This window comes from Erinaceus europaeus, chromosome 15, assembly GCF_950295315.1.
Source record: "Erinaceus europaeus chromosome 15, mEriEur2.1, whole genome shotgun sequence".
Taxonomy (NCBI): domain Eukaryota; kingdom Metazoa; phylum Chordata; class Mammalia; order Eulipotyphla; family Erinaceidae; genus Erinaceus; species Erinaceus europaeus.
This window is the reverse complement of record NC_080176.1, coordinates 287,954-303,505: the sequence shown is the minus strand read 5'-3', so window position 1 is coordinate 303,505 and position 15,552 is coordinate 287,954. Positions and strand designations below refer to the sequence as shown.

The 15,552-nt window shown below is 54.5% G+C and overlaps 2 protein-coding genes across 11 annotated transcripts in view; one reads left to right on the top strand and one right to left on the bottom strand.

Moving 5' to 3' along the window:
• TXNDC11 (thioredoxin domain containing 11) overlaps positions 1-9,317 on the top strand; it is a 54,670-nt gene extending 45,353 nt beyond the window's left edge. For 6 of the 10 annotated variants that reach the window (XM_060172359.1, XM_060172362.1, XM_060172354.1 and 3 more), the window contains 4 exons: positions 1,316-1,458; positions 1,581-1,783; positions 4,922-5,002; positions 8,831-9,317. In XM_060172359.1, the coding sequence (XP_060028342.1) occupies positions 1,316-1,458; positions 1,581-1,783; positions 4,922-5,002; positions 8,831-9,224 (821 nt within the window). In that variant the 3' untranslated portion in view covers positions 9,225-9,317. The remainder of the gene's footprint in view (positions 1-1,315; positions 1,459-1,580; positions 1,784-4,921; positions 5,003-8,830) is intronic. The other 4 variants (XM_060172356.1, XM_060172357.1, XM_060172353.1 and 1 more) reach the window with 4 other exon arrangements.
• On the bottom strand, positions 9,264-14,893 carry SNN (stannin). The gene is made up of 2 exons (XM_060172363.1): positions 14,753-14,893; positions 9,264-11,225 (listed from the first exon to the last, which is right to left on the bottom strand). The coding sequence occupies exon 2, from the start codon at positions 11,068-11,070 to the stop codon at positions 10,816-10,818; it is 255 nt and encodes an 84-aa protein (XP_060028346.1). The 5' UTR covers positions 11,071-11,225; positions 14,753-14,893; the 3' UTR covers positions 9,264-10,815.
• Between the last annotated feature and the right edge of the window lie 659 nt (positions 14,894-15,552).

Sequence of the window (15,552 nt, the reverse complement as noted above, 5' to 3'; positions counted from 1 at the left end):
CCGTCACCCTCACCTTAGGGCACTGGGTCCTCATCCCCATCAGTCAGTCTCTCCCTCCCCTCCACCCCCCATTTACTGAGTTTGTGTGATGTTAGCCTGCATTTAAAAATATACATTTATTTATTTTATTCCCTTTTGTTGCCCTTGTTATTTTTATTGTTGTAGTTATTGATGATGTTGGCTAGGACAGAGAGAAATGGAGAGAGGAGGGCAAGTCAGAGAGGGGGAGAGAGAGACAGACACCTGCAGACCTGCTTCACCGCCTGTGAAGTGACTCCCCTGCAGGTGGGGAGCCGGGGGGCTCGAACCGGGATCCTTATGCCGGTCCCTGTGCTTTGTGCCACCTGCGCTTAACCCGCTGCGCCACCGCCCAACTCTCAGCCTGTGTTTTTAAGGAAGTGCTTGTAGATTGTCCCCCTTCGCTCTGTCTGGCACTACTCAGGCATTCAGTGGATGTGCCTTTCCTTTGAGTTTTAGGGTATTCTAGAAGATGTCTTCAGATTTCTTTTCATCTTCTGTATCTGCTCTTACATGTCACTCAGTTGTCCTTTGCCCTGTAGTTGGGAACAGAGTTTATAGGGAACCTTGTTGACACAAAAACCCAACTGTGTCATTGTTGATTTTGAAAGGTGACTCTGAAAACCAGTGGTTTCTGGGGACAGTTTCGGAATTTTGCCTTCATTCAGATTAGGACATAAGCCCCAATCTTATGTTTCAAAAGCTGAGAACAGTTGAGTGTTTCTCAGATAATGGTCATGAACTCTCCTTAGTATTCACATGACATTCTTTACTTCCTTCTCCCTTTACAGAGCATTTCATTGTAAACCAAGGCCTCAAAGTGGAGAGAGTTAGAAGGAAGAAAAGAAGTGAGACCCTCATTAGTGCTGCTCCAGATGACATGAAGGAGCCAAGCAGGGTGTGGGGAGGGTAAAGCTGGCCCTGTCAGGCTTGGCTGATTGCTCTTCCTCTCCACTTTTAAATTCAGAGGGGCCAGTACACAGAAGACGCATAACTCTTCGTTCTCAACTCACTGGACTTTAAACACGTCCCACCTTCCAGCAGCGAGCGCGAAGTCCACCTTCGCAGCTGTGCTCAGAGTTCCCGTGTGCAGGCTGAAGTCTCGCTGATGGTCTGTGCTGGCCAGCCAAGCAGAGCCAGGCCCCCAGGAGCTGTGTTCAGGGTTCTGCTGTGGGTGAAGCATTGAACCTGGGAACCTGGGAGGCCATTTCAGTCACCAAAATGCAGAGTGTAAAGTAGGCCAGTTACTCTGCTTCTACTCAGAAGAGAGCTGATCTCATTTTCTCTGTATTTTTAGAGTCTTTTATTCAGAACTTCAGCATTCTCTACAGTCCCTTGAAAAGGCATCTTATTGGAAGTGACTCTGCCCAGTTCCCTTCCCAGCACTTAATCACTGAGGTGACAACTGATACCTTTTGGGAAGTAGTCCTTCAAAAGCAGGTAAGGTGTCCTGGGAGCGGCAAGGTGAAGCCCTCAATGCAGTGGTGTCATGACTGGGTGAGGGGCTGCGTTTGGAGCTGAGGTTCACCCCAGGGCAGCCTCACTCCATGTGCTTTCCTCAGGACTCTGCAGTTAGAAAGCACCTCACTAGGCTCACCTCCGGTCACCCTACTTTGTGGGAGCCCGAAGGCCTGACCCCCAACCCCACCCCACAGGATGTCCTGCTGCTGTATTATGCGCCCTGGTGTGGCTTCTGTCCATCCCTCAATCACGTCTTCATCCAGCTGGCTCGGCTCCTGCCCGTGGACACGCTGACTGTGGCCAGGTGAGGGCCATCCTGCAGGGCTGTGTGCCTCCTTCCCTTCCTCACACCCCTGCAGAGCCCCATCCCTTCCTTATAGCCCCCTGCACAGCTGCTTCCCTTCCTTACTCCCCCTGCCCACATTTCTTTGACCTAGGAAAGACTCCTCTGGCCTTGAGTAAAGTTGATGTCAACTAGAGCCACAGCAGACCTCAATGATCTAAGATCCATTTTACTTGTTATGTATGAGGTCAGGAATAAGAAGGTTTTGAGAGAGAGAGGGAGAGAGATGTGTGTGTGTGTGTGTGTGTGTGTGCACAGAGAGCCCCTCTGGTCCCCATGTCACCAGGAGGGCTGTACTCTTCCGGTGAAGTGACTTCTCCAGACACTCATGATTTTATTTTCCCCCAGTTCTCTGTAAGGTTCTGCCCCACCTCCCACGGCCCAGCTGTTGTTGTGTATGTTTTGGAGAGCACTGTGGGAGGGGGAGCAGGGAGGAGAGGCACTGTGACGCCCTCTGCCACCCCACCCCGTGGTGCTGTGTGTGATGCTCCCTGGCGTGGCGGGCATGCCACCTCCCCACCTCTGTCCCTGCCCTGGGGCTGCTGGGTCCCTCCCTGCTTGAGATCAGAGTCCCGCTCTTGCATGCATATCGTATCGTAGGGATTGAAATGGGGGCCATGTACATTAAGTCTACCCACTGAGCTACCTCCCTGCCATGACTGTGAGTGGAGAGGGAGTGCTCAATGTGAGAGAGGAGATTTCCGGAGATAGATGTGATGGCTGCACAGATGATGTGAACTCACTTACTGCCAGTGGATTGTATATTGGAAAATGGTTGTGGTGGTAAATTTTCTGTTACATGTGTTCATTTTACCACAGTATAAAAAAAACTAGGGGACAGAAGAAACAGATGAGCAGGAGTTCAGTGTGAACAGAGAACCTGCAGAGGTTTTTCATGTAAGAGAAGAGTAAATAGTAAGTGGGGGGAATTATGATCTGATATATGTAAATGAAAAACAATAACTGTCACTTACTAAATTAGCAAATGCTTTAAGTGATAGATTCTCATGCTGCTAAATAAAGTATAATTAGCAGAGTCAGGCATAGCTAGCATAGTAAGAAATTAGTGTGACCTTTTTAGAAAGCATTTTTGCAGCATTTGCAAGACATCACAGAGATGGTTAGGTTTTTTTCAGCCTAGCTCGTTTCACTCTGGGGAGTCAGGGAATTAGAACTTCCAGGGAAGCCTGAGCTAGCTAGCCACCGCAGCACTGTTTGCTCCTAAGAGGAGGGCTGGTTAGATAAATCATCTCAGGCCTTGGATGGGATCTTTACCTATTCATCCGAACAGTGCTTTTCATACAGTTCATGGGGAAGACTCCAGAGTATGAAGTAGATGATCACTGCTCTTAAAGACAGGCAGCCCTGGAGACCAAGTGTACACACTCAGCCCCCAGGGAAGGTCCTTGTTAGCACAGTGCCTTTCTCCACCCTACAGCCTTGCCTCTCTCTTTGAGGTAAAAGTCAGGCGGGAAAGAATGCCTTTGATGACGCAGTGATAAGCACCATTTGTTTATGAATATTTTTATCTCTTCTCCTTTTGTCGTGTTTTTTTCTTCCTCCCCAGAACACTGCTCAGCTCTGGGTTGTGCTGGGGGGGGGGGGGGGCATTGAACCTGAGGCCTTGGAGCTTCAGGCATGGAGTTTGTCACACTACTGAAGGTGCGACCTTCTTGACCTTGCACAGCCCACCACTTGTTCAAAAGCTACAATCCTGTGGCTGGGAGGTGGGTCTCAGGTAGACACATGCACACGTGAGGCTGCGGATCTGACCCCAGCACCACATACACTACAGTAGAGCTGTACCTCTCTGTCCCTCTCATCAGACAAATAAAGCTTCAAACAGAAATGACAACTGGAATCAGATTTTCAGGTTTATAAAAGCCTGTGTAATTTAGGCTTTGCTGGGGCTTTGCATGTGGCAGACTTTTTCCTGCTTTATTCCAGATAGAGGAGACAGCAAAAGACATGCTGTTCTTGAAGCTTCCCCGCTGCATGGTCCTCCACATGCAGGCTGGGAACTCAGACCTCGGCCTTGCACTCTGCTGGGTGAGCTGTCTCCAGCCTGTTTGTAACACGACTTTGGGGAATGGGCCTGGAGCCTCAAGATTGTGTCCCATCACTGAGTGGCATCATCTCTGGCCAGTCTTCCCTGTTTTTTTTTCTTGAGAGTGAGGAAGAAGAAGAGGAGGCACTGGCACAGAGAGATGTGGAGTTCCTCTGTGATCCCAGCACTTGGACACAGAAAGGCATGCTCTCCACTAGCCGAGTGGTCCCACAGTCCTACTTAGGCCATTTTTGTAAGCGGATTTCATCTTCATTGGGCAAGTGCAAGGCACTGATTTCACACTCCAGTGATGCTTTCTGAACACGCTATAAAGCTAGACCGATGGAGCCGGGTGGTGGTGCATCTGGTTGAGCGCACGTGTAACAATGCGCAAGGGCCGGGGTTCAAGCCCCCAGTCCCCACCTGTAAGGGGAAAGCTTCATTAGTGGTGAAGCAGGGCTGCAGGTGTCTCTCTGTCTCTCTCCCTCCCTATCATTCATTCCCTTCCCTCTCGATATCTGGCTGTCTATCCAGTAAATAAATAACGGTAAAAAAATTTAAAAAGCTAGACCGATGGAAAGGTCCTTCTGTCGTGCTGTGGAGTGAGGTCCAGCTATGCAGCGCTCTAGCACCTGAGGCCGCACCGCCAACTGGACGTAACTGGAGCACACATCGTGTGCGCTTGAGCCAGGATATTGTCTGCTGTGCGAGGGATTCAGTTTTCTGTGAAGAAAATGCAGGTGTTCGTTGCTCTGGTTTCTGTGTAGACTCACAGGATATAGACACTCAGAGAGTGACCCTTATCCCCTCTCTGAAAGGGTTCAGAGAGGCTGGCTGTGTTCCGTGTAGCAGGGTGCTTCCTGCTCCCAAAGCAGCTCAAGGGCTAAAGGGCTTGTCCTCGCTGCCAGGCGGGGCCACTCCAAGCCCTGGGACGTGTTTTTCCCAAGGGAGCGTGGGGCGCATGTCCCGGACCCAGAGCCAGTCGCAGGTGCTGTGCCATACTGCAGAGCCGTGCGTCCCTCAGGCCGCTTACTCCTGCCCCTCCCCGACAGGATTGATGTGTCCCAGAATGACCTTCCTTGGGAGTTCATGGTCGACCGACTTCCTACCGTCTTGTTTTTTCCCTGCAACAGGTAATGCTGACTTGGTTTTTCCTCAATATTTGGGCAGAATATGAAAATATGGAGTGAGTGTAAAATGTGAAATGTAAAACCACTAGTTCCTCCTCGTCTATTTGGAATAAAATTCAGAAAAGGTGCACTTAGGGACCAGAACTAAAAAGACTTTGACATGGTATACTCGGTGGTGATGGAGCTAAAGAAGACTGAGCTTATTCTGAGAGGAAACTAGAGCACGGCTCAGCACTGCTTGTGGTGACGCTGGAGATGGAGCCTGGGCACCGAGTCCAGCCAGCAGCCAGCACTGAGCTGTCTCACTGGTCCCTGTGCTGTGCTTCGTATGCCAAGTGACTGGCCCTGTGAGTGCGTTCTCTTAGCTGGGAAGTGCGCACGCTGGGTGCAAGGGTGACCACAGAGCCCCACGCTGTTTATATGGGGCAGAACGGCAACTTGCCACACTGCCTGTCCCGTGCTTTTCTTTCTCTCTTCTTTATACCTAGGATCTCCAGGTCAATTCATTTCTCTTTCTAGGAGACCACTGCTTAAATCTGGCTCGTTGAGGGGGTGGGGGTGAACCTGAGACGTCAGAGCCTCAGGGCTGAAAGGCTGTAGCGTAACCATGAAGGAGCCCCTGCAGCCCTGTTCCCCCACTCTCGCTGCGCATCCTGTGGCCAGCCACTGTGTCTCCGCTGAGCAGGGAGGAATGGGGATATCCTCCCCAGAGGGCAGGCTTCTGTGACCTTCCCCTGTAGGCTTCGAGTTCCAGCAGGTCCCTGGAGCCTGGCGTTGAGGTGACCTGGCGGGCAGAAAAGGAAACGGACTCTTGCCCTTGATGCCTGCCAAGCCAGATGTTCTCCCTCACTACCGGCCTCCTCTTGCTTGCAAAGGGCTGGTCCCTGGGGACCCAGTCCTGTGGCTTTAGAGCCTCTGCAGGATTGTTTTCTGAGGTCTCTCAGACCTCAGCTTTGCTGCTCACTTCTGACGCTCACTTTACAGCTGCTCAGGGCCACTGCCTTGCTTCCCAGAGAGGGCTCGCGTCTCCTGTCGCTTCCTGCTTCCTTTAAGATTAATTTTTTATTTCCTGTGACAGCAGGCGGCTTGGGAGGCAGCATAGCCGGTGGATGGTGTGATTTTCAGGTATGAGGCCCTGAGTTTGGTTTCCGGCTCTGCACACCCATTCCCAGGTAGATGGTGCCGGGCACCCGGCTGGGAGCCTCGTGCACGCAAGTCATGTGCTGTACCAGTGTGCATATTTCCCTGGCCAGTTTGTTTTTTTTTCCTTAAAAGATTTTTGCTGAAATACTCTCTGTGGTGGTAGGGTCTTGTCAGATCGGAAGCTATAAACAGTGCAACTCCTCACCCTGCTCTGTGCTGTGATCAGCCACTTCCTTTATTTATTTATTCCCTTTTGTTGCCCTTGTTTTTTATTGTTGTAGTTACTGTTGTTATTGATGTTGCCGGTGTTAGATAGGATGGAGAGAGGAAGGGAAGACGGGGAGAGAAAAGACACCTGCAGACCTGCTTCACCGCCTGTGACGTGACTCCCCTGCAGGTGGGGAGCTGGGACCTCAAACCAGTATCCTTACTCTGGTCCTTGTGCTTTGCGCCGCCACCTGTGCTTAACCCGCTGCGCTACCGCCCAACTGCCGATCAGCCACTTTCTAAGAAGCGTTCAGAGCTCCTGCAGTCAAGGAATTGTGGACACCAGCATGAGCAGCACTTTGATCTGTAACTGGGCTCTCGCGAGGTCTAATCAAGCTCAAATTCCAAACATAATTATAAAAAGGCTCCTAGTGCCCTCCAGCACAGCCTTTGCAGGAAGCTCTTGGCAAGGGTGATTTGTGAAGATGGAGCCACAGCAGGCCATCGTAGTCTTATGTCCAGTGCTTCTTGTTCTGACAGCACCTTATGGGTCGGGCTGGGTGGTGGCATACCTGGTAGAGTGCACACATTACTGTGAAGGCCTGAGTTCAGGCCCCCAAGTCCCCACCTGCAGGGGGAAGCTTCACTAGTGATGGAACAGTGCTGCAGGTGTCACTTTCTGTCTCTGTTGGGGGGAAAAAAAAAGACAAAACTCTACCTGATGCATCAAAGGTGCACCTGCTTGAGTGCGTGCACTATCAAGTCCCCACCTGCAGGGAGAAACTTCTCAAAGCAGTGAAGTTAGGTATCTGCCTGTCTCTCCCTCCCTCCCTCCCTGTCTTCCCCTTCCCTTTCAGTTCCTCTCTGCCTCTGTCCAAAATAAATGAGACTATTACCTGTTACTTTTTTTTTTTTGCCTCCAGGGTTATTGTTGGGGCTCAGTGCCTGCACTACGAATCCAGGGTTCCTGGCCTCCATTTTTCCCATTTTGTTGCCCTTGTTGTTGTTGTTGCTGTAGTTATTGCTATTGTTGTTGCTGCTGTTGTTGTTGGATAGGACAAAGAGAAGTGGAGAGAGGAGGGGAAGACAGAGAGGGGGAGAGAAAGATAGACACCTGCAGACCTGCTTCACCGCCTGTAAAGCGACTCCCCTGCAGGTGGGGAGCCGGGGGCTCAAACTGGGATCCTTACGCCGGTCCTTGCACTTCGTGCCATGTGCGCTTAAACTGCTTTGCTACCGCCTGACCCCCTACTTTTTTTTTTTAAGTCTTATTTATTTTGGCTAAACAGATGCACCACCACCCAGCCCCCCCATTACTTTTTGTTTTCTCTTGGTCCCAGGGGTCAGACCAGGGCACTCTGTACATGTGTGGTACCACTGCACAGCCTCCCTGGCCCAGTTTTTATTGTGGACACATTCTTGGAAGAGAGAGGCTGAGACATCACAGAACCATTCCACCATCCTTGGAACTGTCTGTGGTGATGAGGATCACACCCAGGGTCCACACCAGCAAGGCATGTGCACTACCCACTGAGCCAGCTCCCAGGCTGTTGGCTGCTTTCAAATGGCTACTTTTGGGGAAGCAGATGTGAACGCTCTGTCCTGGCTACTTCTAAAAAGTATGAAAGCAGTACGGCATGTTCATCACCTAGATTCATAGCGACTGTTCCCAAAGCTGCCCAGTTTTTGCCACGGTCCCATCTCCAGTATTTCTCAGAGGCCGGAGTGTTTGTAGTTTGAAAGGTGAATGGCTGGGACATCCCCACTTAAAAGAAAGCTTATGAGTTAAGAAAACTTACGTCTTAAGGACGGTTATGTAAAAAACAAACAAACAACCCTGTCTGAGCCTCTGAAGTCCTACTTAATGCCAGATATAACCATAAACTGAGCAGTGCTCTAGTATTTAAAAAAACACTTGCAGCCTAGGTGGTGGCATGGTGGCAAAAACATAGGACTCTCAAGCAGGAGATTCCCCAGGTTCGGTCCCCAGCATCACAGGATCACATGTACTGTGATGCTCAGTCCTTTCTTTTTCATAAATAAATTTTTAAGGAAATTATGCATTATAGGAAAGTGTGATAAATAACCACCAAATTGTTTCATAAAACAGTTCGCTTGTAGAGTTCCAAGTTGTTCTTAATGTTTGAAATAATTCCACGCACCTGAAAGTTTCCATAAGCTTTTTTTTTTTTTTTTTTTTTTTTTTTTACCAGGAGGTACTGTTCAGCTGTGAATTATAGTGGTACCAGAGATTGAAGCTGGGACCTCTAAGCCTCAGATACAAAAGTTGCCTTTCTCTTGCTCTTTGTCCCTCATGCTTTCCCAGTTTAATTCTTTAGAGACAGAAGGGAGAGATGCCACAGCACTGTTCCACCATCCGTGGAACTTCCCCTGTGATGCCATGGTTCAGGCACCGAGCCACTGGCCTCACAGTGGTCCAGGGCCCCCAGCGTGGATCTCACCTCTGCCCCTCCCTTGCAGGAAAGACCTGAGTGTGAAGTATCCAGAGGACCTCGCCATCACACTCCCCAACCTGCTGCGTTTCATCCTGCACCACTCGAGGGTCCGGGCTCCCCGTCCCCGCCCCACCCGCCTGGAGGGCGCGCTCCACAGGCTGCGTGCCCGGCTTGGCCGACTGTGGGACCCTGCACGAAGGGGGCCCGGGTGGGGGGCCCGAGGGCCGCTTCGGGGGCCCGGCGGGCGGGGGCGCAGGCTGCAGGCGCTGCTGGGCCGCAGGACGCGGGAGCTAGCAGGGCTGGCACGCAGGCTGCAGGCCCTGCTCACCCAGAATGCCTGGCTCAGGGCCCTGGCGGCTACCTTGGAGCACAGGCCACAGGAGGCCCCGATGAGCAGTGACAACAGGACAGACACCTAAATCGCATGGACACGTCAGGTGAACACCGCAGATCTGGAAGATATTTATGCAAATTTTATTGAAATTTACTGTAAATAAAGATTTTCTCAGCTCTAATGTCACCTGCCTACTGGCCAGGGCACCCCGGCCCCAGCACTATTTTTCAGGGCTGCCAGCAGCTGACCTCCCCAGGGCTCTTCTAGCTGGGTCTGGCTCCTAGTGGCCCAGTGTCCAGAGTACCGCACCTCACGTCCAATATTGTTTCTGTGGTGACCCGTGGGTGACAGGACAGCAAACCGTGATCTGCTGAGCCCTCGGTGTGGCTCTGGCGGGGATGCAAAATGGAGCAGCTCTGGACAGATGAGCACAGGGGCAGCAAGCGTGGGGCTCTGCTTGTCCACAGGCATCTTCACTCCCCACCACAAGGCCCCTCTGGTGTCTCCCCCACCCCTCAGACTGCTACCCCGCGTCCCTTGGGCAAGGAGGCCGGCTGCTCGCCACGCCATAGAGGTAGAAAGCTCAGGGACACTGCAGTGGGCAGGGACGGTCAGACAGCCTGCCACCCCCAGATCATTCCCCAGCATCCTTCATTGGAAAAGAAGCTGCTGGGCGGGGGCAGATACCACAATGGTTGTGCAGAGACTCTCATGCCTGAGGCTCCAAAGTCCCAGGTTCAGTCCTTTGTACCACCATAAGCTCAGAGCTGAGCAGTGCTCTGGTTTAAAAAAAAAAAAAGGAGAAGCTGCCTTTGGGATTAGGGACAGTGAGGGCCACAAGAGCGCCTACCCCACCAGGCCCCACTGCTCCTCAGGGTCCTTGATCTCACCCCACCCCTGCAGTTGGATGACACTAGTCCCCTTGGAGTTCTAGGTGGATTAGCTCAACATACTTCTCAGAAGGTTGGAGAGCTGCCTCCAAGCTTTGGGGGACTAAAGGCGGGTGGCCTTGGAGCCACCTGGGAGCTCCCAATTCATGCTGGGTACTCCCCACCGAGAACCCAGGTCACCCAGTGAGCAGCAGGACTGGGAGGTGGGGTAGAGAGCTGCAGGTTCAGGGTGCTAGGCCCCGGGCCTCATCTCACCCCAGCCTGGGCTCCTGGCAAGGATGCAGTTACAGGGTCACAGCACAAGGGGCCTCATAGTACCCTGTGTGTGTGTGTGGGGGGGGGTGTCTCCAACTCCCTCCCAACCTCCCACAGCAAATAGTGAAAAGAAGCACAAAGCCACACCCACAGGGAGACACAACAGGGGCAGGTAGACCCTGGCACAGGACAAGGGTCTGCACTGGCCACCTGCAGCCTCGGGACACTTGTCCCTCACAGGCTCCGGGCAGCAGCCTCCCAGTGTGGCCTGGGGGCTCCTCCAGTCCATGCCAGCTGGGCAGGAGAGCTGGCCCTCCCCAGGCACCTCAGCTCAGTGGGTGCTGTATGCTCAGTCACTCAGAAGGAACATGGGGGAGGCTTCAGTGCATGCAGGGCTGCATAGTGAGGGGGCTTAGTCCACAGGCTCAGCTCCACATTCAAGTAACAAAGCGCCTGCTGGCTCAGGCATCCCCCCCCCCCCATGGTGGGCAGGGGTGACAGCAGACAACCCCCCCAGGAGCCGTTGCCTGCTCAGCCGTGTGGCTCGGGGCCAGCCAGTCTGGCCTTGCGCTCGCAGGGCCCCCGGGCGGAGTACTGCACCAGCAGGAAGGGCTCCTTGGTGTCACCGTCACCCACGATGCTCTCCTCGTCCTCGGGCTGGCTGAGGCGCTGCAGCCGCAGGTAGCACCAGCAGCCCAGGATCAGTGCACCCAGCGCTGCCACAGCGATGAGGATGACCAGCACCGTGGCCACGCCAGTGGTGGGACTGTGGTCCATGATGGACATGGTGAGCTGGGGTGGGAAGCCTGTGGGGCTCAGTGCTTAGCATTCAGTGTTCAGCACTCAGTGCTTAGTGCTCGGCATTCAGCGTTCCGCGCTCAGCTCTTAGTGCACAACGTTCAGTATTTAGCGCTTAGTGCCCAGCACAGCCGGGATCCAGGCTGGAAGCCCTGGAAGACAAAAGCAAGCTGAAGGGAGGGCATCTCTGCCAGGAGCCCTGACTGCCCAAGGGTCCACTTCTACCCAGTGAATTGGTGATGGGCTAGGGAGGTGAGCAGATGGCTTGCAAACATGGGCTTCCAGGACCCTCGCGTGGCATGTCCACAGCCGGCAGTCTGTTTTCCCACAAAAAGGAACAGATCCAGGGGCTAGGCAGTGGCACAACCAGTAGTTTCCTACCACGCATAAGGACCCAGGTTCAAGCCTCCATTCCCCACTTGCAAGGGGGAGGCTTTACAAGCAGTGGAGCAGGCTGTAGTTACTCTCCCTGCTCTGTCACCTTCGTAATTAAAAATTAAAATAGGGAGTTGGGCGGTAGCACAGTGGGTTAAGCACAGGTGGCGCGAAGCGCAAGGACCAGCGGAAGGATCTTGGTTTGAACCCCTGGCTCCCCACCCGCAGGGGAATCGCTTCACAGGCGGTGAAGCAGGTCTGCAGGTGTCTGTCTTTCTCTCCCCCTCTCTCTCTGTCTTCCCCTCCTCTCTCCATTTCTCTCTGTCCTGTCCAACAACGACAACAACAATAACTACAACAATAAAACAAAGGCAACAAAAAGGGAATAAATATTTTAAAGAATTAAAATAATAACCCCAGATGAAGTATGTTTTTAAAATGAATAGGTGTTTTATTTTTTAATTTTCTGATAAGACACAGAAATTGAGAGGGAGAGACACCTGTAGCTCTGCTCCACTGCTCGTGAACCTTCCCCCCTGCAGGTGGGGTTGGAATCTGGACCCTTATACATGGTGACATGTGTACTTAACCAAGTGTGCCACTGCCCAGGCCCCCAATTTTTTTCTTAATATTTATTTATTCCCTTATGTTGCCCTTGTTTTATTGCTGTAGTTATTATTGATGTCGTCATTATTGGATAGGACAGAGAGATGGGGAAGATGGGGAGAGAAAGATAGACATCTGCAGACCTGCTTCACTGCCTGTGAAGCAACTCCCCTGCAGGTAGGGGACTCCAACCCGGATCCTCACGCCGGTCCTTGGTACTTCGCGCCACCTGCGCTTAACTCGCTGTGCTACCGCCTGACTCCTCCAAATCTTAATTCTTTAAATTTTTATTGGATAGAGACAGCCAGAAATCAAGAGGGGAAGGGGTGATAGAGAGGGAGAGAGACACCTGCAACACTGCGTTACCACTTGCAAAACTTTCCCCCTGCAGGTGGGAACCGGGGGTTCGAACCCAGGTTCTTGGACATTGTAACATGTGCTCAACCACCACCCGGCCCCCCCTTTATAAGTTCTTTTAAAAATTATGTATTGGGGGTCAGGCGGTAGCGCAGTGGGTTAAGCGCACGTGCCGCAAAGCACAAGGACTGACGGAAGGATCCCGGTTCGAGCCCCCCACTCCTCACCTGCAGGGGAGTCGCTTCACAGGCGGTGAAGCAGGTCTGCAGGTGTCTGTCTTTCTCTCCCCCTCTCTGTCTTCCCCTCCTCTCTCCATTTCTCTCTGTTCTATCCAACAACAAAGGACAACAATAACCACAACAAGACTACAACAACAAGGGCAACAAAAGGGGGAAAAGGATGGCCTCCAGGAGCAGTGGATTTGTGGGTAGGCACTGAGCCCCAGCAATAACACTGGAGGCAAAAAAAAATAAGTTTTTAAAAAATTATGTATTATGACAGTTCCTGGACTCAAACTCATGCACGTGTGATACCACTGCACAGCCTCCCTGGTTCTAGGATTCTCTGGCAGAGACACCAGAGTCCCACCTCGGCCCTTAGGGACCTCACTGGGTGTTGGGTGGAACCTAGGGCCTCATGCATGGAAAGTGAGCTGTCACTGCTGAACTGGGCCACTTCCCAGGCCCCATCAAGTCTTTTTTTTTTTTTTTTCCTTTTCCCTTCACCACCAGGGTTTTCACTGGGGCCCTGAGCCTGCATGACTGTACTGATCCCAGCAGCATGCGTAAATACATATATATGGAGAGAGATGAGGCAGAGACAGAGACCACAGCACCACTCCACTGCTGCCGAAGCTTCCCCATGCGACGCTCCTATGTGGTGGCCAGGTCCTCACACACTGGGCAATGTGCACTCTCCCTGGGCAGCTACCCCCTGGCCCCCAGAGGGTTCTTGTTTTTGCTGCACTGAAGAAGGAACCCAAGGCCTCACACACGACATGCTGCGGCAGCCTCCTTGAGTGGATTTTTAGTGTTTGTTCTTTTTTTTGATAGGACAGAGAGCTCTAGAGGGAAGGGGGGGACAGAAACCTGCCGACCTGCTCCATCACTCACGGAACTCCCCCTGCATGTGGGCACCAGAGTCCAGGCCGTTGCCCCCGGTGACGTGCACTTAGCCTGCACCCCAGTCCAGTCCTTCTCCCCTATTTTTTTTTTCAGTCTGTTTCAGAAGGAGAAATGGAGAGACTACAGCACTGCTGCACCACCCAGCCTGTGACCCTGCATCAAGCCAGAGGGCCCCTCCGCGTCTGAGGGGGAGACCTGCAGCGAGCGCACAAGAGGAGCCAGGCAGGCGGCACCTGGGGACCTGACCGCGGGTGGTGCCTGGCTCTGCAGGCGGCAAGCCACCGCCAAGGTCACAAAGCTGTCAGCAGCTCCAGGCTGACAGCCTCCTTGACCTTCCCCACCTGCTGGTGCTGCGGGACTGGACGAGGGGACAGGTCAGGCGGCACGGGAGGTGTGAGGCGCACTGCGGGGCACCCTGCACCCTCACCACAGCACGCTCAACCCACAGCACCCTCACCCCACACACGCCCCACAGCACCCTCAACACACACATATCCCAAACACGCCCCGCAGCACCCACACCCCACACACATCCCACAGCACCCTCACCCCACACATGCCCACAGCACCCACACCCCACACACATCCCACAGCACCCTCACCCCACACACATCCCACAGCACCCTCACCCCACACATGCCCACAGCACCCGCACCCCACACACGCCCCACAGCACCCTCACCCCACACACATCCCACAGCACCCTCACCCCACACACACCCCACAGCACCCGCACCCCACACACACCCCACAGCACCCTCACCCCACACACATCCCCACAGCACCCTCACCCCACACACACCCCACAGCACCCTCACCCACACACATCCCACAGCACCCTCACCCCACACACACCCCACAGCACCCTCACCCCACACACACCCACAGCACCCGCACCCCACAGCACCCTCACCCCGCCCGCACCCCACTGCACCCACAGCACCCCCGCGCCCCTCGCGGGCCGCCGCCACGCAGTCTCCCCCAGCCCTCCGGGCGCGTCAGGGAGGGAGGCGGCGGGGACCCTCTCAAGGGCCGTGGGCGGGGAGACCCGGAGGCCCTGATGCTCCCGGCATCGCCCGTCCTCGCCCCGCCGCCCCGCCTCCCCGCCGCCCCGCCTCCCCGCCGCCCCGCCGCCCCGCCGCCCCGCCGCCCCGCCGCCCCGCCGCGGACAGAGACCCCAGCCGCCCTCCGCGCCCCGCCCCGCTCACCAGGCGCCGCCGCAGCCGGCCGGTCGCCGCAGCCCGGGCCCTCCGCCCGTCGGCCTGGGCGCTCCGCGGGACTCGCGGCCTCCTCTGCGGCGGCGGGTCGGCTCCGCCCTCCGGGGGCGGGGCCTCGCGAGGGCCAATGGGCGGCGGCGGCTCGGGGGGCGGGGCGGCGGGCGGTCACGTGAGCGGCGAGCAGAGGCGGTGGTCCAGAGAAGGTGGGTGGCCGCGGGGCCTGGCAGGGAGGGGGGCGGGGGACGGGAGGGGGCCGGGGGGGCGGCCATGCCGGGCGGGGAGCCTGTGTCTCTGGCCGGGACTTTGCGCAAGGATCCGGGTTCGAGCACCCGGCCCCCACCTGCAGGGGGGAAGCTTCACGAGTGGTGCAGCCGGGCTGCGGGTGTCGCTCCTCCTTCCTCTCGTTTCCCTCTGCCTCTGTCCAGGAAAGATTTACAGATCGGCATGAAAGTCGTCACGGGGCTCGGGCGGCGCAGCGGGTTAAGCGCAGGTGGCGCAAAGCGCAGGGACCAGCGTGAGGATCCCGGTGGCGGTGAAGCAGGTCTGCGGGTGTCTGTCTTTCTCTCCCCTCTCTGTCTTCCCCTCCTCTCTCCATGTCTCTCTGTCCTATCCAACAACGACGACACCAACAATGGCAATAATAATAACCACAGCGAGGCTACAACAACAAGGGCAACAAAAGGGGAAGAATGGCCTCCAGGAGCGGTGGGTTCATGGTGCAGGCTCCGAGCCCAGTAGTAACCCTGGAGGGGGGAAAAAAAAAGTAATAAAAAATAAGAAAGAAACACCAA